Genomic DNA, 27,257 nt, shown 5'->3' with positions numbered 1-27,257 from the left:
GGAAGATAAGGCACAAGTGGGTGAAATTTGCTTTACTCCATGATTGTGATGGTGATATAACTTGAGATCGTATCCATTAGCAGTGTCCAGTTCTGGAAGAATTGGTTTCATTGAAGCACAAGCATATCAGTGTTTGTTTTTTTTTTGTTTTTTTTTTTTTTTGCCATCATAAAATTCTTTTTATTAAAATGCTTGAGGACTCATTGGTACCTGGGTACTTGTTTAGTGTTCAGCATTTGTTCCATATAGTGCTTAGGAGTCCATGTGGTAAAGAGGATCAAACCCAGGCCTCATACAGATCAAGCATACAGTTTGGCCTCTTGAGTTATATCTTGGGCCATAAAAGGTTTTTTGGTATCAAAATTTTATCCATGCTGAGTTTTGCTTTTATAATTATGTGCGTTTGAATACTGTTAAGAACTTTTTATGCAGCCAGATTTGTATATTTTGGTCTTTGGCCTGGTGCTTATTTTTTTCATCTCCAAAACCTAATACAATTTTTAAAAAGGTTTATTCTTTTTAGGGCTGGGGAGGAAAAGGAGTTATCCTAACTCATCTCAGGTTGCTAGCAGCACATGGCCTCACAAGCATTTTTGGAAGTTATCAGCAGCTCCAAGTATGACTCTGAAGGATCCACAATGTGTTGGTATGGACCTGGTGGTCCCTGGCCCTATAGGACCTGAGGTTCAGTCCGTGGCATTGAACCGCTTTTTGGCTAGCTGTCACCAGAGTGACCCCTGGCTCCTGAGTACCGTGATTTGGGAGGTCACTCTCCCAATTAATTCTTTTTTAAATAGGGAATTGTGGTTTTTGGTTTGTTTTGGGTCACACTTGGTGATGCTCAGGATTTACTCTGGCTCTCTGCTCAGAGGTTACCCCCGGTGGACTCAGATATTGTGCCAGGGATTGAATCCAGCGTGGTCATGTGCAAGGCACAGGTCCTTCCCACTGTACTGTCATTCTGACCCTGGAGCTGTAGATTGAACACAGGGCCTTACACATGAAAAATGTACACTTACATGCTCTCTGGCCTAGTTGGGTATCTTTAACTTAGCATAAAGAATCTGAGATGTTGAGAGTGTTAAATGATACTGTCAACCAACTAGGCCTAAGAGAGACTATACAATAGCAGTCTTCATTCATTGCTCTGGCGTTTTCCTTGCCAGTACCAAAGGGATTATGCAGTGCCGGAAATCAAAACCAGGACCCTACATGCAAAGCATATGCCTTATCTTACTGCTTTGTCTCTCTGAGTCTGTATCTTGGGTGAGGTATTTAGATCTCTCTCTTTCTCTGGCTCTTGCTCTCACTCTCTGCTCTCAAATCAGGTTATTTTCTTTTTTTTTTTTTTTCTTTTTTTTTTGGTTTTGGGCCACACCCTGTGATGCTCAGGGGTTACTCCTGGCTATGCGCTCAGAAGTTGCTCCTGGCTTCTTGGGGGACCATATGGGACGCCGGGGGATCGAACCTAGGTCCGTCCTAGGCTAGCGCAGGCAAGGCAGGCACCTTACCTCCAGCGCCACCGCCCGGCCCCCAGGTTATTTTCTTAATGTTGACATTTGAAAGTTCTTTGTGTGTTTGGAGAATAGTTCTCCATCTCATGAGGTCTTTTTAGTTGGTTCATTTTATTTTCCAACTCTAAGACTTAGGTTTTATTTTCTTGACAGTATCTTTTCTAGAGCAGAAATGTTTTAAATTTCTATTTATTATTTTAGTTTTTGCTATCATAAGTTTTGCTTTTGGTATTGTTTCTAAAACTTATTTCCAAAAACCCAAGATTTTCTCCTAGATTTGGTTTATCTTCCAAGAATTTTATTCTTTTATGTTTGTTTTTATTTTGTTTTGTTTTTTTTTTTTCCGGGCCACACCCATTTGATGCTCAGGGGTTACTCCCGGCTAAGCCTCAGAAATTGCCCCTGGCTTGGGGGGACCATATGGGACCCGGGGGAATTGAACTGTGGTCCTTCCTTGGCTAGCGCTTGCAAGGCAGACATCTTACCTCTAGCACCACCTCGCCGGCCCCTATTCTTTTATGTTTTAAATTTAGAACTTTAATGTAAATATTTATAGTAAAGATTTAAGTCTTATTTTGTTTTATCTTTTTTGTTTGTTTTTTCTTGGCCACACCCTGCAGTTCTCAGGGGTCATTTCTGGTTCTGCACTCCTGGCAGACTTAAGGGACCTGAGGTGCTCTGGATCGATCCTACGTTGGTCCTGGTTGGCCTAATGCAGGGGTCTCAAACTCGCGGCCCTCTGTACAGCATTTTGTGGCCCGCGGCCGGCCTTCAAATATCGCAGTAATCGCAATAAAAATCGCATTAGTAAGAAAAAAATCGCATTAAACATTTGCATACCCTGAGCAGTTCTGTTCGGGGTATGCAAATGTTTAATTCGATTTTTTTTGCGATTTTTTTTCTTACTAATGCGATTTTTTTATTGCGAATATTCGGTAAGTGAAATCCCTTATGCGGCCCTGCCTCACCCCGACTTTGCCTCCTGCGGCCCCAATATCCCAACCACCTTAATTGTCTGCTTCCATGCAGACTATTTTGTGTACCGATTTACTTCATAGTGCATGTTTTAAAACAAAGGCAAATGGAACTAAAACTTAGATCAACCCAGGTCAATTCGAAATGATTGTTCTATCTCTTATTGGTGTTACTAAAGTCAGTGTGTAAGGATTTACTAGGCTGTAGCTGGTGCTATGCACATAACAGTGAGCCTTCTGTGTTACTGTTTAGGTTCACAGAGTTTGGTAGATTACTATGTACCTTTCCCATCAGATTTTCTCTTACACTGCTGGCTATACTAATCTAAGATACTGAGGTGTCCAGGATTTATAGATCTAAAACAGCATTGGTAGCTTGGAAGTTTGATAAGATTAAGTCTTGAAGCTAGGCCATTTCTGTCGAGGGTCTACTCTAGGGAGTGTTGTTGGGTTGCTGTGATTCATGCAGAATGGGGAATCTGCTCCCACCTCCCACCCCTTTCTGCATATGCCACGGAGGTATCAGCTAGGACCTGACTACCTGGGAAGTATCAGCAACCATTATTTTCTTTTGGAGCATGGTGGACAACCAGGGCTCTTTTTCTGCCTTGAAGATGGTGGCAGAGGGTAGGGGGTTGCTGGGTTTTCTGATGGCACGGTAGGTGCTGAAGGGTTGTTCAATTTAATTCGCTTCCAAAAGGGAAGACCCAGTTTCCAGCGCTGTAGTCCCATCTCATCTGAGAGGACTTAGTTGCTCATATTATTTGATTTCAGCTGGCTTTTTTTCTGTTGGAGGGTGCAGAGGGTGATGTTTGATTGCTGCCATGCATAAAGGGAACCTCTCCCCTTCTCTGTGAATGGCTTCAAGATATCATCAGCTTGGACCAGACTACCTGGAATACCTGGAAGTATCAGTGGCTGTTACTTTCTCCTTTGAATTGTGATTCTTAATTAAACTGATAGTAATTTTGTTAGTTTAGTTTAGGCTACACCCCGTGTTGTTTCAGGGCTAACTCCTGATCCCAGGCTCTGTGCTCAGGGATTGGGGAACCATTTGGGATGCCAGGAAGTGAACTTGTGTTAGCCATGTGCAAGGCAAGTGCCCAAACTACTGTACTATAGCTCTACCTTTTTCTTTTATAGTAAAGTGACTGTTTGAATGTCTTACATATGCAGTATGATTTTGACTATTGTATTCAATATTACATATTATTGTTGACATTACTTTTTTGTTATTTATAACTCAATATAACAGTTTCTCTAAAAGGGTCAGATGAGTTAAAAGTGTGTTTTTAGTTCATTTTTACCTCTGAAGAAAAAACTAGAAATATCTGTTTTGATTCCCTCTGTCATGCAAAATCTATTCTTTGAGGGGGGGTTGGGGGTCACACCCAGTAGTGCTCAGGGGTCACTCCTGGCTCTGTGCTCAGAAATCACCCCTACCAGGCTCGGGGACCATATGGATGCTAGGAATAAAACCGGGGTCTGCCCAGGGTTGGCCGCGTGCAAGGCAAACGCCTTACTGCTGTGCTATGGCTCTGACACCCCAAGACTGTTCTCTTTCTGTAGAATATAGAGACTTAAAACAGACAAACATGCCAATTCATTTTCTTTTTAACAGTCAAGCCCATCATCTCCTGAACCAGCAAGTCTTCCCACAGAAGATATCAGTGCAAACGCCAATGGCCCCAAACCAGCAGAAGTTGTGCTAGATGATGATAGAGAAGATCTCTTTGCAGGTGATTGTAAATTATACGTGTGTGTGTGTGTGTGTGTGTGTGTGTGTGTGTGTGTGTGTGTGTATATATATATATATATATGTAACAGCCAATTACAGCATATATCCTTTTGGACAGAATTCTCTAAAGCAAAACTAAAATGTATTTAGTAGCCTTCTGTGTTAAAAACATTACAACATATTAAAACTGGTTAGATTTGTGAAAAATGCAGACTACTTGAGAAAAGAACAATGATCTATTCAGGGTTTAAAACAGGGGTCTCAAACTTGCAGCCCATTGTACAACACTTTGTGGCCCTGCCCTAGAGGAATCTTTTTTGTTTTGTTTTAGTTGTTTGGGTCACACACCCCCAATGTTCAAGGCTTACTATTGACTTTGCACTCAAGGATCACCCCGACTTTGCCTCCTGCAGCCCCCAGGTAAATTGAATTTGAGACCCCTGGTTTAAAACTTTGAAAATAATTTAGATGGTTTGGGAAGAGCTCACCCATTGGTGCTCAGGTTACTCCTGGCTCTGCACTCAGGAATTATTCCTGGCAGAGCTCAGGAGCCATAAGGGATGTCAGGGATTGAACTTGGGCCAGCTGTGTGCAAGGCAAGCACCTTACCCTCTGTACTATTGCTCTGGTCCCTAAATAGGAGCTTTTTAAATTATTTCAGTTATATTTAGGCTTTTTCTGTAGTGGTTTTGGGATTTGGGGATACAACTCAAAGTTTTGGAGCACATGCCTGGTATATGTGAGTTCTGCTAATTATGAAGCATAATGTCAGAGTTTATGCAAGGAACACAACTTATTGAAATAAAGTATCAAGTTGAAGTGTTTTATGTATATTGACATCTATCTTATATATATGTCTTTCATAGTTTGTAAATCTGTTGTTGTGTTGTCGTATTTGTACCTCTTCCCACTTATTCTAGGTTTCTTTCTGTTTTGATACTTTGTTGCTTGCTTGTTTGTAAAGATTCCACATCTCTTAGATTTCATATACTGCTTTCTTATATTGCTTATTTGTTTTATTTCTTTAAAAATATTCACAATTGGGAGGACAAAAATATTCATATTTATTAGCAGTTTTAATAGCCTGAGTTTGCACATAATTTTTCAATTTTCTTAGGCTCTAAATTGAGTCTGTTACAGTGGTTTTCAGTATTTTCTCTGGACTGATACCAGTCTGTAGAAGTTCTTGCTGGTCTGGTTATTTTAATTTAAGTAACTACCGTATGTGCTCGAGTATAAGACACACAACATTTGTGCCGAAAAGCCCCCAGTCTCGGCTTATACTCAGATCATACCAGTTATTTGACTTGGTGAGCGCACTGAATCAAATGCACTAGTCTCCAGTCTTCTTCTTCCGTCTGTTGGAGTGGGCGGTGCTTCAGCTCAGTCCACAAGTTGAGAGGTCGGTGGCTGAACTGAACTGGCTGCCACTGAACTATTTAACCCATAATATTCAATGCACATTTAATTAACTGAAAAACCCATTTAAGGCAGTAAATTCGTGTAAATAAATGTTTATAAATCCCAAATCCTTATAATCAGGTTTTGGAGTATAAGGATTCAGGAATTTAACCATTTATTTAGAATGCATTACTGTCTTAAATGGCTTATTCACTTTATTAAAGTTGCCATTGAATACTATGGGCTAATGTGGCATATTAATGGTATACAGTATAGGAAACAATCATGTATTCTAAATGTAATCATGTATTTATTTACTGATTTCTCAATTATTGTAGTTGTTTTGAGTATATATTTTTATTTTTGAAATTTTCCAGTGACTGCTTCATTTTCCACCTCGGCTTATACTCGAGTCACTAACTTTTCCCAGATTTTAAGGGTAAAATTAGGGGGTTAGCTTATACTCGGGCCAGCTTATACTCGAGTATATACGGTAATGTTTTTATTTTAGAATATTTGCTTATACATAAAATACTATTATAAATTTATTTTTTTCCTTTGGGCCACACCCAGTGACACTCAGGGGTTAACTCCTGGCTAACGCACCCAAAAATTGCGCCTGGCTTGAGGGACCATATGGGATGCCAGGTATCGAACTGAGATTTTTCCTGGATCAGCCATATGCAAGGCAAATGCCCTACCACTGCGCTATCGCTCTGACCCTATTAGAAATTTTTTTATCCTTGTTATCCACAAAATATTTTTCCTATTTTCACTGCTCCTGTAAGTAAAGTTGAAAACCACTAGTATCACCACTGGTCTATTCAACATCAGCAGTTTATTTTCCTTTCTCCAGTTAGTTTAAAGCATTGTAGTTTAAAGCATTGATGCTAGTGCATATAAACAATGCTCACATATGAAACTGACTTTATTTGCACAAATCTCAGTAATGGTGTCAGTGGTACATTTTTCTTACTAATCATAATTTTTAAATATGAAAATATAAAGTAAATTGCCAAATAAGGATTTTAATCAACATAAGATAACTAGAAAGACTTGTTTGTTAAAATGTTAGCTTTTAAATCTTATTTCAGGGCCCGGAGAGATAGCACAGCGGTGTTTGCCTTGCAAGTAGCCGATCAGGACCAAAGGTGGTTGGTTCGAATCCTGGTGTCCCATATGGTCCCTCGTGCCTGCCAGGAGCTATTTCTGAGCAGACAGCCAGGAGTAACCCCTGAGCATCACGGGGTGTGGCCCCAAAACAAAAACAAACAAAAATAAATAAATAAATCTTATTTCAGGTATTTAAGTTTTTCCTTCTATATAATATTTGAGATGTAATACAAATATTTTTTATTATGGCCATGATTGTGTCCACAGTTTCACTTTCCTAGCTTTGGTTTTTGCTTATAGTATTCCATTTTCAGAGAATTCTCCCAATTTGTTCTACTTATACAAATCTTTTTAGATAAGTTTTCATAAAGTGCTCTTGATTTCCCTCAGCCGAAATTATTGCTTCCTATATCAACTCAAGTTAGTTTTTTAGCTCTTATAGCAATTAAGTGTAACATACTTCTTATTGTTCTCTTGCCTGTTGGTCTTTTATTATCATTGAACATTTCACGTGCTTATGTCTTGTTTTCCCAACTAGATTATAAACTCTCTGAGGGTAGGTATGAAATTTTACATTTCTTTGTGTTTCTCTACTACATTTAGCACAGTGTTATTTAGCTTGTAGACAATTTATTGATTTGATTTAGTTTTTCATATATTTTAGAATTTTCAAGTGAATGAGCATTTAGAATAAAAACTAAACACCTGTTTTGTGTCATCTTTGTGTATTTCACTAATATTCAGTAATCTTTGGCAGTTAATTGCTTTAGATTACTAACTGGATTTTGCATAATAAAATTTTAATCCCGTTTGGTATAGTGTTGGACAACCTTCTACAAAATTTGTTTAAATTAAAATAATAAAATGTTACCTTGATTTCGAAAGGTAAGTTACAAATATAAGATATAAGTTTAAATATAAATGAGTGGCATTATCCTTATCAATAATCTAGATAATCGCACTGATTTATTGAGATGTTTTTAAAATCAACAGATTCATTGTTTTAAGGTTTTGTTTGCTAAGGAAGGATTTATTAAGTTATTTATAACAATTACTTTTAAATGACATTTGATATTTAGGTATGGGTAGTATAAAATTATTTTTTAGACTTAGGAATTTTACTAAGTTTCCACAACTAACTTTTTAAATTTCTGTCTAGAAGCCACAGAAGAAGTATCTTTGGACAGTCCAGAAAGGGAACTTATCCTTTCCTCGGATCCTTCTCCTGCAGTCACACCTGTGACCCCTACTGCACTCATTGCTCCCAGAATTGAATCAAAGAGTATATCTGCTCCTGTCATCTTTGATAGATCCAGGGAGGAGGTAAGGGACATGTTTCTGTTACAAGTTAAAATGTAAATAACAAATTTTCGTTCCTTGCCCAAGATTACTCTTCTTTCTAATCAAGTTCTTTAGACATTTTGGGAGAAGAGTATTGGACTAAAGCAGGGGTCTCAAACTCAATTTACCTGGGGGCCGCAGGAGGCAAAGTCGGGTTGGTCCTTGAGTGCAAAGTCAGTAGTAAGCCTTGAACATTGGGGGTGTGTGACCCAAACAACTAAAACAAAACAAAATAAAAAAAGATTCCTCTAGGGCAAGGCCACAAAATGTACAGAGGGCCGCGAGTTTGAGACCCCTGGACTAAAGAAAAAGTGAGGTTATCTCACTTCTAAGTTTTTTTCTACTACTTCTTAACTGACTTTTTTTTCCCATTTGGGGTTGTAATGATGCACAGTGTTTCTTTCAGGGTTCCTATTACTGGTTAAAAGTGCTTTGAAAACTTAATCATAATGATGTGTTACTTTGAGCAGTTCACTTGATAAAATGTATAGTATATGTTAGTGCTAAATTGACAAAGTGGCAGATGGGTTGTGAGTGGATAAAAAATTAACTCAGTCCTCTCAATGCATAGAATTAGCCCTTGTTTTTCACTATGTGAGATTAAACCCAATAAATCACACTTGCAAAGCAAGTTATTCTACTGCTAAACCACATCCCTAATCTAGTATTTGTGTTTTGATCTAATAGGTTCTAGTTTCAAAGTTACTGGTGTTCATTAATGCTATGAAATTCTCTTGAGATGCCTCTATACATCAGCTTTTAGTCTTTTCCTATAAGTAACAGTTTAAATAAGATTTGTTTAAAAGTAAAATCAGGGCTTGAGATATAGTACAGGGATAAGGTGCTTGCCTTGCATGTGGCCAATTCCACTTCAATACCTGGCACTAAGCATTGGTTTCACAAGCTCTACAGGAGTGATCCCTTAGCACAGAGCCAGGATTAACATCTGAGAAAGGGGCCGAAGAGATAGTGTTTGCCTTTCATGCAGAAGGACGGTGGAGTTCGTATCCGGGCATCCGTATGGTCCCGCGAGCCTGCCAGGAGCAATTTCTGAGCATAGAGCCAGAAGTAAGCCCTGCGGGGTGTGACCCAAAAACCAAAAAAAATCTGAGAGAACCATGTATGGCCCATCAAATAAATTGCTATACAGTCTGTATATCAGGGTAGAGGTAGCTTTAGAATATAAATAGATAACGGTAAGAAAGCCTTTATAATGATAGTCTTGGTTATTAATACAGCTTTGAAAAATTTACAAGTTTTAATAGTTTGTGTACTTCTTGAGAATAACATTTTTCTGCATAACTTTTTGGATTAATTATTTTAATGGAAATTCTTTAGTTTCACAGTTTTTGGGGGGGGGGGGCTATACCTAGTGTTGGGGGCTGCTCCCAGTATTCTCCTGCACAGATAAACAAGGAGTCTACCACTGAACTTCATTCTTTATCCTTCACAGTAGTTTTCATTAATACTAGTTACTAATTGACATCAAGACATGTTACGAGGTACATCATGACACTTTAGTATAGGTAGGATTTCTTTTTCTTTTTTTTTTTTTTTTTTTTTGAATTATGAGAACAAAAGATGCAAAGAAAGAGGACAAGGTAAAGTTACAGTGGAAGGACAATCACCCATAACATAATTCTCAGAAGAAGTCCCCTTGCTGATATCTTAACTTTGAACTTTCAGCCAAAGAACGTTAAGATAAATAAAACAGAATCCATGTACACTTACTTTGTCCCTCAAGTCCCCAGATTGTAGCACATTATAATATTTCTTAACAGCACACAAGGCAATCTAAATCCATAAAACTTACGTAACTCCTTAAACTTTTTTTTTTTTTTTTTTTTTTGGTTTTTGGGCCACACCCGTTTGACGCTCAGGGGTTACTCCTGGCTATGCGCTCAGAAATCACCCCTGGCTTGGGGGGACCATATGGGACACCGGGGGATCGAACCGCGGTCCATCCTACGCTAGCGCTTGTAAGGCAGACACCTTACCTATAGCGCCACCTTCCCGGCCCCACTCCTTAAACTTTAAAGGCATAGTATTTTTTACATTTCCATGTACATACATATTAGCTTAAGTTAACCTCAAATTTTAAAGTGGGTGCATTTTAAGGATTAGAGTAAAAGGAGCACAGTAAAAACGGTGTTAGAGTGGCAATTGTTGTTTGCATAGGCCCACCAAAATATGAGAGGCGTGGAAAGGAATAACCTTGGCCTAAATACAAAGAGATCCTACCCCTGAAGTTTCCTGGCATAAGACCAACTCTAGGCTTCAGGCAAGTTATCGTCCAATCCATGACATTGTCCGTAGTGCCAACACACTTTTCACAGTCTCTGTTGTTGGTATCATGTTTCTGTATTAAAGATTCTGGAATCTGCATATCCTACATTGAATTCACATTGAATTTGTCTTCTTGTTTCACCTCACCATGAAAGGGCAATGCAGGAAGCCCTGTCCAGTAAGCAGGTCATTGTTCTTGTTAAGTCTTCTCAGTGTTAAGGGAAGTCTCTTTTGAGTAGATCGATGTCTGAGCAGCTGTAGGGTCTTCCCTGGTAGAGGAATGCCTCCAGGTGATGTTATATATACAACCTTGGATGTTTTGTAGATGTCTTCTCTAGATCAGGGGTGAATGGAGAATGCCCATTCTTCTGAGGCCTGTGTCAGGTCTTTATGTCAATGTTCAGGGTGTAAGGTCTCATTACACTACAAGATTTGTGTGTTCCCATCTCTATTAGATAAGAACTTATTGGTATGTATAGTATTTTCCCATTTTAGTGTGCCTAAGCAAACAAGAAATAAAGCCACGTGGTGCTATCAGATATATGGGGGCATAATAACATTTCCAACAATACCCATGACTTGGTTCAAACATAAGCATTAAACTGAGGGATTCTTTCACACCAAATTATAGGTAGGATTTCTATTCATAAAAGCAGTGACTGCCTCCTTGTTAACTGAAGAAGAGATTTACAACTTTGAAAAAGGTTAATATTAAAATAATATTAAATATTATTAAAATAATTGAATTCATTCTGTAATTTGAGTCTAGATTTGTTATATAGGACAAAAATTCATTCTACTCAGAAGACTAAATATTTTTGTACGACTGAACAGTTGCAAGTCTAATATTTTCTATCAGGATCTTTTTTCTATTATGAGCATCTCGACATGTATGTATTTATGCTTAGGTATTGTGAAAGCTTTGTTTTTCACAGATGGGAGTATGGAGCAGGTTTTTTATAGTGATTAGAATTTTATAGTGATCCTAATAAAAGATATATGATAAAAGTTGTTTTTACTGTTACGACAGTAGTATAAATTAGAGTCTATAATGTCCCCAAACTTTCTTTTCAGATTGAAGAAGAAGCAAATGGAGATATTTTTGATATAGAAATTGGTGTATCAGATCCAGAAAAAGTTGGTGAGCTATATTTCCTTTGTTTTGATAATTTGATTAATGTTGTTTTTCCTGAATACATTGTTGCATTGTTAGGTAATACTTGTTTTCCTTTGTTTTTGAGGTATGATTGACAAATTAAAATAGTATGTTTTTAAACATATACAATGTGATACAGAGATTATGTGTATAGTAATATGTAGACATACAGTGGCTTCCATAATCATGGAATTATCTCTCTTTTTGAGCATGTGGTTAAATGTGTGGTTTTTATTAATTATTTATTGAGATGTTCATTCATTGAGATGTTGAGCTACATCTGGCAGTTCTTGGGTTACTGTTCCCAGCTTGGCTCATGGATTAGGGGACCATGCATGTACTCAATTCGATTTGGCCTAGCTCTCTGATTCAAACGTAGTATTTTTAATAGTAGTTTGGCTTTTTCTTATAGGTGATGGTATGAATGCGTACATGGCATATAGAGTAACAACGAAGGTAATACGACTTTTCTTAAAACAATATTGAATCATCACCATGTATCTAATGCTAGCTATGATGATGCGTGGGTGAGTTATAAATTGTCGATGCTTTTTAGAAGGTTAACAAATCCAGGAAAAGTCATGAATCATCCATGACAGTGCGTTGAGAATGTTGAGTAAAACAGACTCTTTTATGAGAGCATTTTGTTGATGGGACCTAATAGAGAACATCAAGTGTTAAGATTTCTGAGCAGAGATAAAGGTGTCCGTGACTTAGGGAATGGGCTGAAGGGCGGCTGTGGGAGGAGTGCTTGTTCCAGGCACAGATTGATTGACATGTGTAAATGCTAGCGCGCATGTGGCTTCTCAGAAGTGATGCAGTATACCTGCTGAATTGATTGGCGACAAGTCTTTCTATTTTAAAAACAGCTACCGTCCATACCATAAGCCAGTTAGTTGTCTAGGCTTCTTGAATATAACAGCGAGCCATTTATCAGGATCAAACCAGAGGTGGTACCATTAGATTTTTGCTTTTGAAAAATATTTGTCGTCGGTGTAAATTGGGAAACTAAAAGTAAAGGGGAGCATTTTCGGCAAGATTATAGCAACTCTTAGAGCAGGGTCTGATAGCAGTAGGAAGGCTATATACGAAGGAAATGATTCTGCAGGTGAGTGATCATTTCCTGAATTGTATATGAAGTAGAATCAAATTTAAATGCAAGAAGCAAGGAGGAAGAGATGCCTACATTACTATTCTGAGGAATTTGGAAGTTGTCAGTAATCTTGAAGACAAAGGTAACACAGGGAGGATATAGACTGGATTAGTGAAATTTGTTAATTCAGTGGATGAGCATTTAATAAAAATATTTGGTTAGGCTTTCTTGCGATACTTGGAAAAAACTGAACAGCGTAAGTCCTTTTATGAAACTTAATGTCCACCAAAGGGAAATATGGAGAATTTTAGGTGACAGATTTAAGTGAAGTAGTAGTGTCTTGGACATTTTAATATATAAGAACAGGGCCGGAGAGATAGCATGGAGGTAAGGTGTTTGCCTTCCATGCAGGACGGCGGTTCGAATCCCGGCATCCCATATGGTCCCCTTTGCCTGCCAGGGGCGATTCCTGAGCATAGAGCCAGGAGTAACCCCTGAGCGCTGCTGGGTGTGACCCAAAAACCAAAAACCAAAAAAAAAAAAAAAAAAAAAAATTTAATAAGAACAAAAGTCAAATAAGGACTGGGCCAAGCATAAAGATTAAGAATCATTAACATTGGGGCCAGAGCAATGGCGCAAGAAGTAAGATGTCTGCCTTGCCCGTGCTATCCTAGGACAGACCGTGGTTCGATCCCCTGGTGTCCCATATGATCCCCCAAGCCAGGAGTGATTTCTGAGCGCATAGCCAGTAGTAACCCCTGAGCGTCACCGGGTTTGGCCCAAAAACCAAAAAAAAAAAAAAAAAAATCATTAGCATAAATATAATTAGTAAAAAATATGTGTCAAGGAAAGAATGTTTTCTTGTTTCAGGTTTTGTGGTTTTTGTTTTTTGTTTTATGTATATTTGATTACAGTTATTATATGCATGAAATAAACATTAAAATATTTTCTTAAAATTAAATAATATTTAATTAAAATACATTTCTATTTAAACTTTGAAATACCTTTTCTTGTAGACGTCTCTTTCCATGTTCAGTAAGAGTGAATTTTCAGTTAAGAGAAGATTCAGTGACTTTCTTGGTTTGCACAGCAAGTTAGCAAGCAAATATTTACATGTTGGTTATATTGTGCCACCAGCTCCAGAGAAGAGTATAGTAGGTAAGTCTGTATTAACAGAGGAGGGTTTTTTTTTTTTATATACTTTTTAATTTAACTTTGCCTGTAGATTTGTGAACTCCATTCATTATCATGGCACCTTGATGTCACAGAATACTGAATTTAGACCTTTCTTTTATGCATCAACATTAGGTATTAATCTAAAACCTAAGGATTCTGATTTATGTAATATAATGCTGTGAAATGTTGTTGGATTAGATTTTATCGAATTGAAAATGCTAATCTTAGGACATTGAAGCATGGTATTATTAAGTCACATTCAGATTATACTTAATTCTCTTAACATATTCACATTTTTCTAAGGAATGGAAATTTTTCACTGTCAAGTACATTGTCCAAAAACATGACATTACCTTATATGGAAGCTAATTTAAACTCCCCTTATATTTATTTGGGGGTCTAGAGATACACAAAAGTTTAGGTAGTTGCCTTGCACACATTTGACATCAATGTTTATTCCTAGTACAGTACAGTATATGATCCCACAAGTAGCTACCAGGGGTGATACCTTATCACTGTTGGGTGTATACCAAGCATTCCATAGTCAATGGAACTGTAAGACATATATAAGCATCGGGTTGCAGGGACAGTACAAGGATTAGGGTGCTTGTCTTGTGCATGGCCGACATCAGTTTAATCCCAGGCATCCTGTATGGTCCCCAAAGCACTGCCAGGAGTGATCCCTGAGCAAGCAGTGAACTCTAAACACCTTCCTCAAATAATTTTAATTTGAGTGCTTACTGTACCAAGGTACTGTACGAAATATTTTATGTGGCAACCTGAACACAAAATATTTTATGTGATTTACAGGGAGCATTGCTTAGGATAGCCTGGTGTGAAGGCCATATAATTCCATGCTGGGACTCACCATTGCAGTGATTTGGGGGACCAGTGGTGTTGGAGGGTCACTAGGCCTATACTGTGGTAGGACTCAGGGAACCCCACTGAACCATATCTTTAACTTAGGATGTCTTCATGGTAAACATTGCAGCCTGTTGACTCTCTTCCTGGCCCTGAAAATGTTTTCCTTATTTAATAATCATAACTTTATGAGGTTCACTTGTAATTTTCCTTACTGAGTTAATCAAAGGTCATCATGGTTATATAATATCTGTTACACGGCTACTAATAAGAAAACTGAGCTTTGAAGATGTCATCTTTCTGCTAGATTTTGTACAACTATTTAAGTACAACTTTGTTTTGCTTTTAAACACCCTTTCAATTATTTAGTTGAGGTGTTTCAAGTAATATGGTGATGTAGTAGAATAAGAGTATTAACTTCTCAGAACTCTTTTATTAGCATATAACTACTAAAACACTTTTGAAACCTATTTGACTTTTAATAGAGATTTTAGAAAGAGCACCAAAATAGTTAAAAGGTTCTAAGAACTTACTTTTAGCTTCTTTTTACCACATGGCCACTATTGGTTCTCTCTAAGGAGTAGCCTTAACAGAAGATCTTTGATGAATAAAAGCAGAGAACTAAATAGCAATAATAAGATTATTTTTTTAGGAAAGTAGAATAGGTGAAATAACATTTACATCTAGTGGTTTATTCAAAATAGATAATTGAGGGGTTTTATTTTTGTTTCAAAATACTGTATTTTAGAGAAATTATGTTAAAATAGGTGAATATATCTTCACCACATGTGCCAACTACATGTTTTTGTTTAAAAGCAACTTTTTGTTTTTGTTTTTGGGCCACACCCAGCAGTGCTCAGGGGTTACTCCTGGCTGTCTGCTCAGAAATAGCTCCTGGCAGGCACGGGGGACCATATGGGACACCGGGATTCGAACCAACCATCTTTGGTCCTGGATCAGCTGCTTGCAAGGCAAACACCGCTGTGCTATCTCTCCAGGCCCTTAAAAGCAACTTTTAAGTACTGTGGTTATAAAATTGTTCATTGATGGGTTTCAGTCATACAATATACACACCATCCTTCACCAGTGTACCCTTCCTGGCACCAGTGTTGCCCATTTCCCTCCACCATCCCCCCCCGCAACTTGTTCAGGGCAAATTCTTACCCCCCCCCCCCCACCCAACACTGTGGTTTGTACTATTGTTATTGGAGAGGTGCCTTGTCTGTTAGTTTTTCCACTTTCATCACCAAGTTTTGTCCATAGTAATCAGTTTTTATCTATCATTGTCCCAGTAGGCCCTTCTTTACTCTAGCTATACTTACTGCTCTTTGTGGCAAGCTTTCTACCCTGGGCTGGATCTCCTGACATTTGTCTTTGTTATATTTGGGTATCATTGACCATAGTATCTCTTGTTTTTCTATGTCCCACAAATGAATGAGATTATTTTATGTCTATTTCTTTCCCCGGTTTATTTTACTTAGCATAATAATCTCCATGTCCATCCATGTATAAGCAAATGTCGTGACTTTATTTTTCCTAAGGGCTGCATAGTATTCCATTGTACCACAGTTTCTTTAGTCACTCATCTATTGTTAGGCACTTGGCTATTGTAAATAGCGTTGCACTGAACATAAAAGTGCAGAGGGCATTTTTGTATTGTGTTTTTGTATTCCTGGGATATATCTCTAGGAGTGGTATTGCTGGATCATGTGGAAGCTCAGTTTCTAATTTTTTTTGAGCAATATCCATATTGTTTTCCCAAAAGGCTGGACCAGTAGGCATCCATCAGCAGTGTGAGATTCCCTTTCTCCCCACATCCATGCCAGCACTAATTCTTGTTTTTTGTGATATATTTTAGTCTCTGCAGTGATATCTCATTGTTGTTTTGATTTGCAGTTCCCTGATGATTAGTAATGAGGAGCATTTTATCATTTTTTTGGCCATCTGTATTTCTTTGAGAAAATGTCTTCATTTCTTCTCCCCATTTTTTGATGGGGTTAGATGTATTTTTCTTGTAAGTTTAATCAGTCCCTGTATGTTTTAAATATTAACCCTTTATCTGATGGGTAATTGGGCGAAAAGTCTCCCATTCTATGGGTGGTAGCCTTTGTATCCTAGTCACTATTTCCTCTGAGGTATAGAAGCTTCTGAGTTTAATGTAGTCCCATATGTTTATATTTACTTCCAGTTGCTTGAAGATGCCTTTAACTTCATTGTCATGGAGTGTTTTTCTATGTTTTCTTATATGTCCCTGATGGTTTCAGATCTGATATCAAGGTCTTTAATCCATTTTGATTTGACCTTTGTGCATGGTGTTAAAAGAGGTCTGAATTCATTTTTTTTTGCATGTACTTGACCAGTTTTCCCAGCACCCCTTGTTGAAGAAGCTTTCCCTGATCCACTTTGTGTTTCTTGCTCCTTGATCAAAAATTAGTTGTTCATAAACCTGTGGTCTATCTACAGATCTTCAAGTCCATTCCATTGATCTGACTGAGTCCAATGCTATGCAGTTTTGATGACTACTGCTTTAAAATACAGTTTAAAGTGGGGGAAGGTAATGCTTCCCATCTTTTTTTTTTCCTTGCCAAGGATTGCTTTAGCTATTTATGGACGTTTATTTTTCCATATGAATTTCACTTCTTTGAAAAATGTCATGGGAATTTTTATAGGGATCGCATTAAATCTATACAATGCTTAAGTATTGACATTTTGATGATGTTAATCTTCCCAATCCATGAGTAGGGTATGTCTCCATTTTCTTGTGCCCTCTTATTTTTTGAAACAGTGTTTTCTAGTTTTCTTTATATAGCTCGTTGACCTCTTTATTTGATAGTTTAAGTTGACTCCAAGGTACTTGATATTTCAAAATAGTGAATAGGATTGTATTTTTAATAACTCGTCTGTTTCAATATTTGTGTATAGAAAAGTGATGAATTTTTGCATATTAATTTTGTAGCTTGCCACTTTACCATACAAGTCTATTGTTTCTGGAAGTTGTTTTTTTTATATGTGTGTGTGTGTAGGGGGGGAGTCTTTAGGATTTTCTAGATACACTATCAAATCATCTGCAAACGAGAGCTTCATTTCTTCTGTTCCTTTGTGGATGCCCTTGATATCTTTTTCTTGTCTAATTGTGATGGCAAGTACTTTCAGTACTATATTGAATAGAATTGCCAATGACTACCTTGGTGCAACCGAACAAATCTCAGCACACCCCAAGTTAGGACCAACCATTTCTGGCCGCCTGGGCTGGCACCCAGGGAAGGCCTGGAGGCCAGGGGCAAAAGAGGGGATGGCTGGGGGCCTATCAAGGCTCCCAGCACCCCCAAGCTAGGGAGAAGGCCTTCGACATGAGGTCTTCCCAAACCCCATGCTGGCTAGAGCTAGCCTCCAGATCAAGAAAGGATTCGGTGGAGAACTGGAAGCCAGGATCTGCCCACCCTCCTCCCTGGGCACTACTCACCCTAGTGCTGGGGGGGAAGGGTGGGGAAAGCTTGGGAGCCCCTCCAGTAGGGTCCACCCGACACCCACCTTTTCTGGCCTCCTGGGCTGCACCCAGGGAAGACCTGGAGGCTGGGGGCCTATCAAGGCTCCCAGCACTCCCAAGCTATGGAGAAGCTCCCAGCACTCCCAAGCTATGGAGAAGGCCTTTGACATTGGGTCTCCCAAACCCAGTGTGGTGTTTTCTAAGTGCTGTCCTGGAGTTTATGGACTAGAAGAATTGCAAGGCTGCACTGCTCCTTTGTCTGTCTCTCAGGGCTGAGCCAACTCACCTGGTCAGCAATGGGGTTCCATCTCATGTGTAGGCAAAAGGCAGAAGCCTTTCTCTGAAAACTACATAGTTTTATTGTTTGTGGATTTTTGAAATATGATGCACATTCCATATAACTTCATTGAAGTGCATAAATTCATTGTCTCTTAAGTATTCATGTATTGCTTCAATCAACTTTAAAAGATTTTTCACTCCTCGCTACCAGCCCAATCACTTTCTCTATAGATCTGCACATTCTGGATATTTTATAAAAAGGGAATTATGTATTATACATGATAAGTTTCTTGGCTTACAATAGTCTTTTCAGTACTTTTCCCATGTTGCAATATGCCTTAGCACTTTATTTCTAGGGAATTGACTTTTAAATAAAAGAAACAGGAGGTTAAAAAACTGCAGACTGAAATAATAGTGTTAAAGTATCAATACAGAAGTGATTAACTTGATTTTTATTTTAAATTTGAAGAGTGTAAATATGTCTGAAAGATCTTTTTATTTTAACTGTTATGAAATCACATTATAAATAATAAGAATAATGTTTTCCAATCAGAAACAGGAAAATATTTAGCAAATTCATTAAAGTCACAAATTGTAACTTCATCCCTCAAAAATAATGTCAGAATTTAAATGTACTAATTTTAAATTCCATCATGTCTGTTGAAGTGCAAGACATTTTAATTTATCAAGCATGTAATCACATTACAGATAAGGATTCCACACAGGTGTAGGTTAGAAAAATATGGTTCTGCTTTGTCTTCTCATACCAATGATACTAATTTAACATGAGTTTTAATTTTTTTAATATACTGCATAAATTTAAGAGTTTTTGTTTTAAGCTTAAACTTAAAAGTATATTCCAGGGACCAGAGCGATAAGCACAATGATAGGGCGGTTGCCTTGCACAAGGCCAACCCAGGACAGACCCCGGTTCAATTCCCAGCATCCCATATGGTCTCCCAAGCCTGCCAGGAGCGATATCTGAGTGCAGAGCCAGGAGTAACTCCTGAGTGCCTCCGGGTGTTACCCAACAAAACAAAACAAAAAGTATATTCTAAATTATGCAGAAATGATCTTTAAATACCATTTCACAATAATACAGTATTATCATGAGTCTCATTGCATTTTTTTTTCCAAAGGAATGACCAAAGTCAAAGTGGGTAAGGAAGATTCATCCTCCACTGAATTTGTAGAAAAGCGGCGAGCGGCACTTGAGAGGTAATTTTGGATAGCTGTGCTTTTATTATATTCTAGTAATAAAACTAATAATTTGGAGATGGAGAGATAGTGCAAGGGCTAGGGCCTTGAATGATGTGAGGCCCCTTTCAAGGATCTTTTAAGACATTTATTGAAAAAAATTGCTTTATTCCAATATTATAATGTGCTTGCTTCATTTTCTGTGTTTTGGTGAAGTTTTATGGTTTGCTTTTCGCTTTTTTTGTCAACTGCTAACACTTGAGCTATCGTATTTTCTGGCGTATAAGACGACTTTTGAAACCAAAAAAAGTCAATCGAAAATCGGGGGTCATCTTATACACCAAGTATATCCTGAAAAATGTTTCGATATGCCGCTAAACAAAAATTGATTGGATATTGCCATGAAACGAATTTTTTAACTCGATCCTGCACCAATCCCTGCAAGACTGCTCGGATTCCGCCTCTTTAGCTAAGCTGATCCAAGCAGGGTTTTGATGCATGAAATTAGACGTTGTCCTGTACCGAATCTACACTTGTCAAAAGCCTGCTCAGATTGGCCAGGGTCAGAGAGGAAGTCTATTATAGTATGACCTTTGAACCTTTGCATGTTGTGATTGGCTCACTGGAGTACAGACAGTTGCAGCACAGGAACGTTGTAAACTTTGCCAAGGAACACAATAACTGCTGCGGCAAGACCATATGAAGTAACAGAAAAGATGCTCCGAAACTGTAAAATTAGGGGGTCGTCTTATCCGCCAGAAAATACAGTACTTCTAGGGTGATAGTCAGTTTTCTTTACAGTTCTTAGAAGACTAGTACCATAAGTAAATAAACAAATAAAGATGCAAAAAAAGACCAGTACCAGTACCAGGATTATTCAACATGCAAAGTATGCAGAGTGTACACTCAGTTCAGCTATCTCTCTAATCCTATTCTAAGATTTATTTTTAAATCTTTATTAACAATCATTTGACTTTTTTTTTTTATCATAACTCTTGTCCACAAGAGAAGCTAGTAAGCTTATGAAAAGAAAACATGAAACTTGTGAATGGGGGAAAGGGTTGATGAAAATACTTGGATAAAAGTAATTCCTCTTTAATATAATTTAATTTCTTATAAAATTAGACCAATTTTCATCTATGTATTAGGTATTCTAATTTTAGTTCAACTAAGTTTTCTTCTGAATTAGTGCAAACATCACTGAATACAATGAAAAATTAATTTTTTACTTCCTCTAATTTTATATAATGCATCATCCCTTGGCCACATGCAAGGCAGACTTTAACCTCTGTACTAATTCTCTAGCACTACTCACCACTTCTTAATTTATTTTTTCCTTTTTATGCTGAAACAGACAAAACATTTGGTATTTATAAATTCAACTTTTGTAACATAATTTGTTATTGATGTAAATTTAAACATTTTCTAATTTGAAGGTTGTCTTTATTTTAATATAACTTTAGTTGACTATGCATATGCATTCATTGCACATTTAGAAAATGAAATTATATCTGAGAATCTGCAATCTTTCAGCTAAAGGATTTAAATAGCATCAAGATATGTTGAGACATAGTGAATATTCTTAAGAATGAAGGTTAATCATGTTTTTCCTTGATTTCACTTAGTCCTTTCTGAAAGTGTAACCATGACCCTTTCCAAGACCTTTCAAGTCCTATTTTTCTATGAGTAAATTTGAAATATTTTGGATGGCATGCTTGATAAGGAACTTAATGAAGATTTATTGTACCAAGTATATATAATTTGATTCTGCATTCACCTCTCTTTTAACTTAGGTGTATTTTATAGTTCTTCTTACACTTTCATGCAGTGAAATATTGAGGAGAGTTTAAGGAAATATCAACCTGCACTAGTATTTATCTGAAGACAGTTTGTTTATTGATAAGTGAATACTTGTTAAATGCTACCTCAGTGAGGCTTGCAGTAGGGAAGGAGAGATGATGTATAGAATGAGGAAAATGCTTGTTTTTTCATTAAATATGATGATGGAAAAAATATAGACTTAAAAATATCAGAACAAAAAAAAAGTATCAGAACAGAGAAACTGGTAGGGTCTTTCTAAAGTGATTTGTTTTTAAATATTAGAATAGCTGTAGTGGATATATAGTTACCCAATGGATATAGGAGAAGTTTTTTCTCTTTATTCTACTAATTTACATTTTGTTCAACTTAGAGAATATGAATGACAATCTTAAGTCAAAAAATCAATCTGTAGTATTAAATAGAGGAAGGGAAAGTGGTTAAGATTTTAAGTATAACCCTGTGCCTCACTCAGTAAAATAACCAGAAACTAGTGTGCCTCTGCACAGTCGTTGAACAGTGCTGTTTTATATCATACCAAAGCATACTAAATTACTGTATAGTAAGAACACATTTCTGCATTTCACAAATTGGGAAAATATTGAGTAGTTTAAAACAGTAGTTAGGATTTAGAAATCCTTCTGTTGAAACCTATATTCCAAAACACAGCAGAATACAGCTCTGGTGTGGGGCATATTACTTAACTGGAATGCATTCTTTTTTATCTCTAAAATTTCTTAGGATTATGTTCTCTCCAAATGCCAAAAAATCCACTGACAAGGCCTATGCTGTTAGTGGATTAATTAATTTATGTTTATTAGGAAGTATGGAGATAGGCAGATATTATGGATTATCTGATTTATCAGGAACTCCTATTGCTTTATTTTATTTATTTTTTTATTTTTTTGGTTTTTGGGCCACTCCTGGTGTTGCTCAGGGGTTACTCCTGGCTGTCTGCTCAGAAATAGCTCCTGGTGGGGCCGGGAAGGTGGCGCTAGTGGTAAGGTGTCTGCCTTACAAGCGCTAGCCAAGGAACGGATCCCCCGGCGTCCCATATGGTCCCCCCAAGCCAGGGGCGATTTCTGAGCACATAGCCAGGAGTAACCCCTGAGCGTCAAACGGGTGTGGCCCAAAAACCAAAAAAAAAAAAAAAAAAAGAAATAGCTCCTGGCAGGCACGGGGGACCATATGGGACGCCGGGATTCGAACCAACCACCTTTGGTCCTGGATCGGCTGCTTGCAAGGCAAATGCCGCTGTGCTATCTCTCCAGGCCCCTTGCTTTATATTTTATTGCAGAGGGCTGCATATATATAAAGGAAGGACAGAAAATTGATCTAAAAAAAAATGTAATACATGGTAAGTAGCAGGGTGAGGAACACATTGAAGACAGAATTGAGGAAAAATCTTAAGACTCAGCATGAAGTGATCAACAATTGTTCTTTGCATGTGCTTTAAACAGTTTTATCCTAAACTACAGGCCTAAATTATTTTAGTAGTTTCCTGTTTATATTCTTGTCTCCATCCTTGGAACCTAAGCATGTCTAGTTTCTCTCTTTTTTTTTAAGATACCTGCAAGGGTTACCCTTTGATTTACTTTGGGGGCTCACACCTGAGGTCCTCAGGTCTTTTCCTGGCTCTGAACTCAGTGGGGCTCAGGAGATCTGTGGTGCTGGTGTTTGAACCTGGGTTGACCTCATGCAAGACTAACTCCTTACCTGCTTTACTATCTCTCCGGCTTAAAGTCCCTTTCGAAATAGGGATTGTATCCCTATTCTTTGCCACCACTCCTATTTCCCCTCCACAGTCATTTTTACTTAGTAAAAGGTAATATCCTCCTAATTGCCTTTCCCACCTTACTTTTTTTTTTTTTTTAAATCTAGATGTTTAACTGTCAACTTTGAGTGAGTGAAGCTTAGTCTGAAGTTTATTTCTATCTTTTAAATCGCCAACAAACACTTTGCATACTTTACTCCCCCCATTTTTTTTGTGTGTGTGTGTGTGTGTGTGTGTGTGTGTGCTCTTTTCTTAACCCCAAGGCATTTTCCACTTTGTCAGTTTTGTTTACAATTGTTTATCTTCTCGCAGAAATCCAGGTCCGTTCCACTATGGAAGGGATCTTATATTCTTTTTTGATTGTTTTGTTTTGAGGCCACGTAGTGTGGCCAGAGCATGGCTTGGGGACCACCTGGAATGCAAGGGATTGGACCCAGCTTGGTAGTATGCAAGGTGAATGCCCTACCTGCTGTATATCCATCTAATCCCAGGATCTTGTATTCTATTTTATTCACACAGAAATCCCTCTCTTAGAACATTCAGTCCCTGACATATAGTCGTACTTACTAAGTGTTAGTTGAGTAAGCAGATGAATATTATAGCACCCACACTTTTACTACTATTGTCATTATTTGGAAATGTGTTTGAATTTAAAGCAACAGAAACATTAACTATTTTTCTCAGCACTATTTTGAACTCACTTTTTTTTTTTTTGGCCACACTCAGCCATGCTCAGGTTACACGTGGCTCTGCACTCAGAACCCAGTTCATGCTAGGTCGGCCATGTGCAAGGCAAATGCTGTGCTGCTGTGCCCCAACTTTGTTATTTTTTGTTAGTATAAATAAATAGGAACTTGAAAGCCCTAAGGAAATCTTTTTATTTAATCTACAGCTTTCCTTAAAGCACATACAAAGAACAATTGTTGATCACTTCATGTTGAGTCCTTCCTCAACTCTTTCTTTAATGTGTTCCTCACCCTGCTACTTACCATGTATTACATTTTTTCTTAGATCATTTCTCTGTCCTTCCTTTTTATATATGCAGCCCTCTGACTTTAATTCTGAATTTAAAAAGGCTTATAAGTATTCACCAAAGTCCATTTTATGCTGAAATACAATTGATGAAAAACAGTTTATTCAAATCCATTGTATGTTTTTTGTCTTTAACACTGGATAAGCTTACTTAATACCTTTTAAAAATGGTTAATTGCTTTCTCTTTACAAAGAGGAAAAATTTTGCTGAATTTTTCTCCAACATCATTTTTCAAAATAGATAGCTCAGGATGCCGATCTGTGGTTGGGTTAAAAAATCTATAATGAAGTTAGTTTTAAATCCTTCAGTTAATAAAGGAATTAAGAAAGGCTAAATAGGATTTAAACCGAGTTTATTTCTATCAGGACATCTTAAACATAAATTTTAAAGAGTACATATATATATATATATATTAAAATGTAATAGATGCTCTCAATTATTGAAAGAAAATTTAAAGTGAAATATTGATGAGATTAATAAAATTTTGGAGAGCTGTTTTTGGTTTGAAATACTGGCATATGTCTTCCCATTCTACTTGGCCTGCTGTTGTGTGCACAGAGATGAACAACATGTACAGTTGCTTTCATATGCCATCTAAACAGTGAAATAACTTACTTGATTAGTACTAGAGAAGATCTGTGTTATGCATATTTTATAAGTAAAATTTCATTAACTTTTTCTTAAACCTTTAGGATTAAAAGTTTTTTTGGGGTTTTTTTTGACTACATGGGCAGCAGGTATAAGCAATGTAGATTGTATTGCACATGTCAGACTTTTTATATATTAGTATCTTATATGGTCTAATGACTTAGAATGAATCTCGATATATATAATATTACGTACAAAGCGTTCGATTGTAGGAAAGATGATCACCTCTACGGAAGTTTCATTAATTTTAGGCTTAGTTTATAAATAAAGGGGGGAGTTTCTGATCACTTACTACAGAAATGTAATAAAGGAAATTAAATGAGGTAAGACATAATTATTAACAGTAAGTAGTAGAAGTAAAAAATGATATGACATGAACACCAAACCCAAAGTCAACGACAACAGAATAAATACCCAATCTACAACAAGCCGTACAAATAGGACTATATACACGAGCATTCTGGGGGATAAAGGTGGGAGATATGGGATGCATGTCAGGAGCAGGGGTGGAAGGAGGACAACACTGGTGGTGGGAATGCCCTTCATTCATTGTCACTATGTTCCTTAAATATTACTGTCAAAGATTTGTGGTTCACCTTGTTCACAATAAAAATAAAAAAATAGTACTACATGTAATCACTAATCTGATAGTTAAAATTTTAAATATGGGATTAAAATAAGCAATTTGGAATAGAATAGAATAGAAAACTTCTTGAAAGAATGTAAGCACTTTATTATGGATGATATGTTAGAGTGGACTTTTCTTTCTTTTTGGTGGGGGAGGGTGTCACACCCGGCAGTGCTCAGGGTTACTCCTGGCTCCATGCTCAGAAATCGCTCCTGGCAGGCTCGGGGGACCATATGGGACGCCGGGATTCGAACCAATGACTTTCTGCATGAAAGGCAAACGCCTTACCTCCATGCTATCTCTCCGGCCCCTAGAGTGGGCTTTTCTAATAAACTGGGTTTATGGTAACTTGGGGTTTTTCTCTTTCTCATTATTACCTTATATGCTTTCATCTAAGGATGGCATTTATTTGTTTAAAAGTGACAATTTGTTTTGTTTTGTTTGGGGGCCACACCTGGCATTGCTCAGTGTTTACTCCTGGCTCTGTGCTTAGAAGTTGCTCCTGGCAGGCTTGGGGACCATATGGGATGCCGGGATTCAAACCGGGGTTCATCCTGTGTTGGCTGCATTCAAAGCAAAAACCTTACCGCTGTGCTATTGCTCCGGCCCCTAAAAGTGGCAAAATCTTAAAAGTAGAAATACAGAATCAGAAAGATAGATAGCTCATTGGACTTAACATATGTTTTGGCATATAGGTGGCCCAGCCTGGATTTGTACTGCAATATTACTAGAAATGACCCTTGAACACCACTGAGTGTAGCCCTAAAACAAATCCAAAAGTAGAAATATAGGGCCTGGAGCTATAGCATAGCGGTAGGGTACTTGCCTTGCACGCAGCTGACCCAGGACAGACCTGGGTTCGATCCCCCACGTCCCATATGGACCCTGAACCTGCCAGGAGCGATTTCTGAGCACAGAGCCAAGAGTAGCCAGGAGTGGCTCACCATCCCAAAAAAGTAGAAATAGAGAAGAAAATTTAATCTGTGTTATGTAGAGCCAACGTTGATTGACGCTCAGGGGTTATTCCTGTCTCTGCACTCAGAAATCGCTCCTGGCTTGGGGGGACCATATGGGATTCCTGGGGATCAAACAGCAGTTCGTCCTAGGCTAGCGCAGGCAAGGCAGGCTCTGCCTCTAGCACCACCACTCCGGCCCCTGATTATTTAACCTTATCAATAAGGAAAACAAGTTGGTATGCCCTTTTTTGATTAACATCAATAAAAATAGTTGATTGAAACATCTATATGTATAGATATAGATATATAAATAATACCATTTAGGAACATATGACTCCCAGGGTTAAAATTATTTGACAAATGCAAGTGCGTAAAACTACTTAACCTATTTTCTTCTGTCATGTTTCTATTTTACCCATTTATGAATTTTCAAAAGAGGAGCATGAAACTTTTTAGAAGGCTGTTTGTCTTTTTAAATTTTTGTATTCTTTTGTAAAAATAAGTTTTAAATACTGCTTATTAATGAATAAGCAATATTTTCTTAATTCTAGGTATCTTCAAAGAACGGTAAAACATCCAACTCTGCTACAAGATCCTGATTTAAGACAGTTCTTAGAAAGTTCAGAGGTATTCTATTTAAAGTTTTTATTATGTAAAAGTTCTCATTGTATGCTTGTAGAATAATTGTTTATGAAGAGATATTCATTACAAGATTTAATAGATGGGCTAAAGCAATTGCTATTGCTTAGTACTTTATTGAACTTTAATTACTTGACTGCCTGTA

At 37.5% G+C, this 27,257-nt stretch overlaps 1 protein-coding gene across 1 annotated transcript in view; it reads left to right on the top strand.

Moving 5' to 3' along the window:
* SNX2 (sorting nexin 2) overlaps window positions 1-27,257 on the top strand; it is a 46,846-nt gene that overhangs the window by 7,100 nt on the left and 12,489 nt on the right. The window contains exons 2-8 of the mRNA XM_049771394.1: window positions 4,110-4,227; window positions 7,900-8,063; window positions 11,442-11,508; window positions 11,936-11,979; window positions 13,633-13,774; window positions 19,559-19,637; window positions 27,025-27,100. Coding sequence (XP_049627351.1) covers window positions 4,110-4,227; window positions 7,900-8,063; window positions 11,442-11,508; window positions 11,936-11,979; window positions 13,633-13,774; window positions 19,559-19,637; window positions 27,025-27,100 — 690 coding nt within the window. The remainder of the gene's footprint in view (window positions 1-4,109; window positions 4,228-7,899; window positions 8,064-11,441; window positions 11,509-11,935; window positions 11,980-13,632; window positions 13,775-19,558; window positions 19,638-27,024; window positions 27,101-27,257) is intronic.

The sequence above is a fragment of the Suncus etruscus genome, chromosome 4 (assembly GCF_024139225.1).
Source record: "Suncus etruscus isolate mSunEtr1 chromosome 4, mSunEtr1.pri.cur, whole genome shotgun sequence".
NCBI classification, from domain to species: domain Eukaryota; kingdom Metazoa; phylum Chordata; class Mammalia; order Eulipotyphla; family Soricidae; genus Suncus; species Suncus etruscus.
Note: the sequence above shows the minus strand (reverse complement) of the source record. Positions and strands in the feature narration are given on the sequence as shown.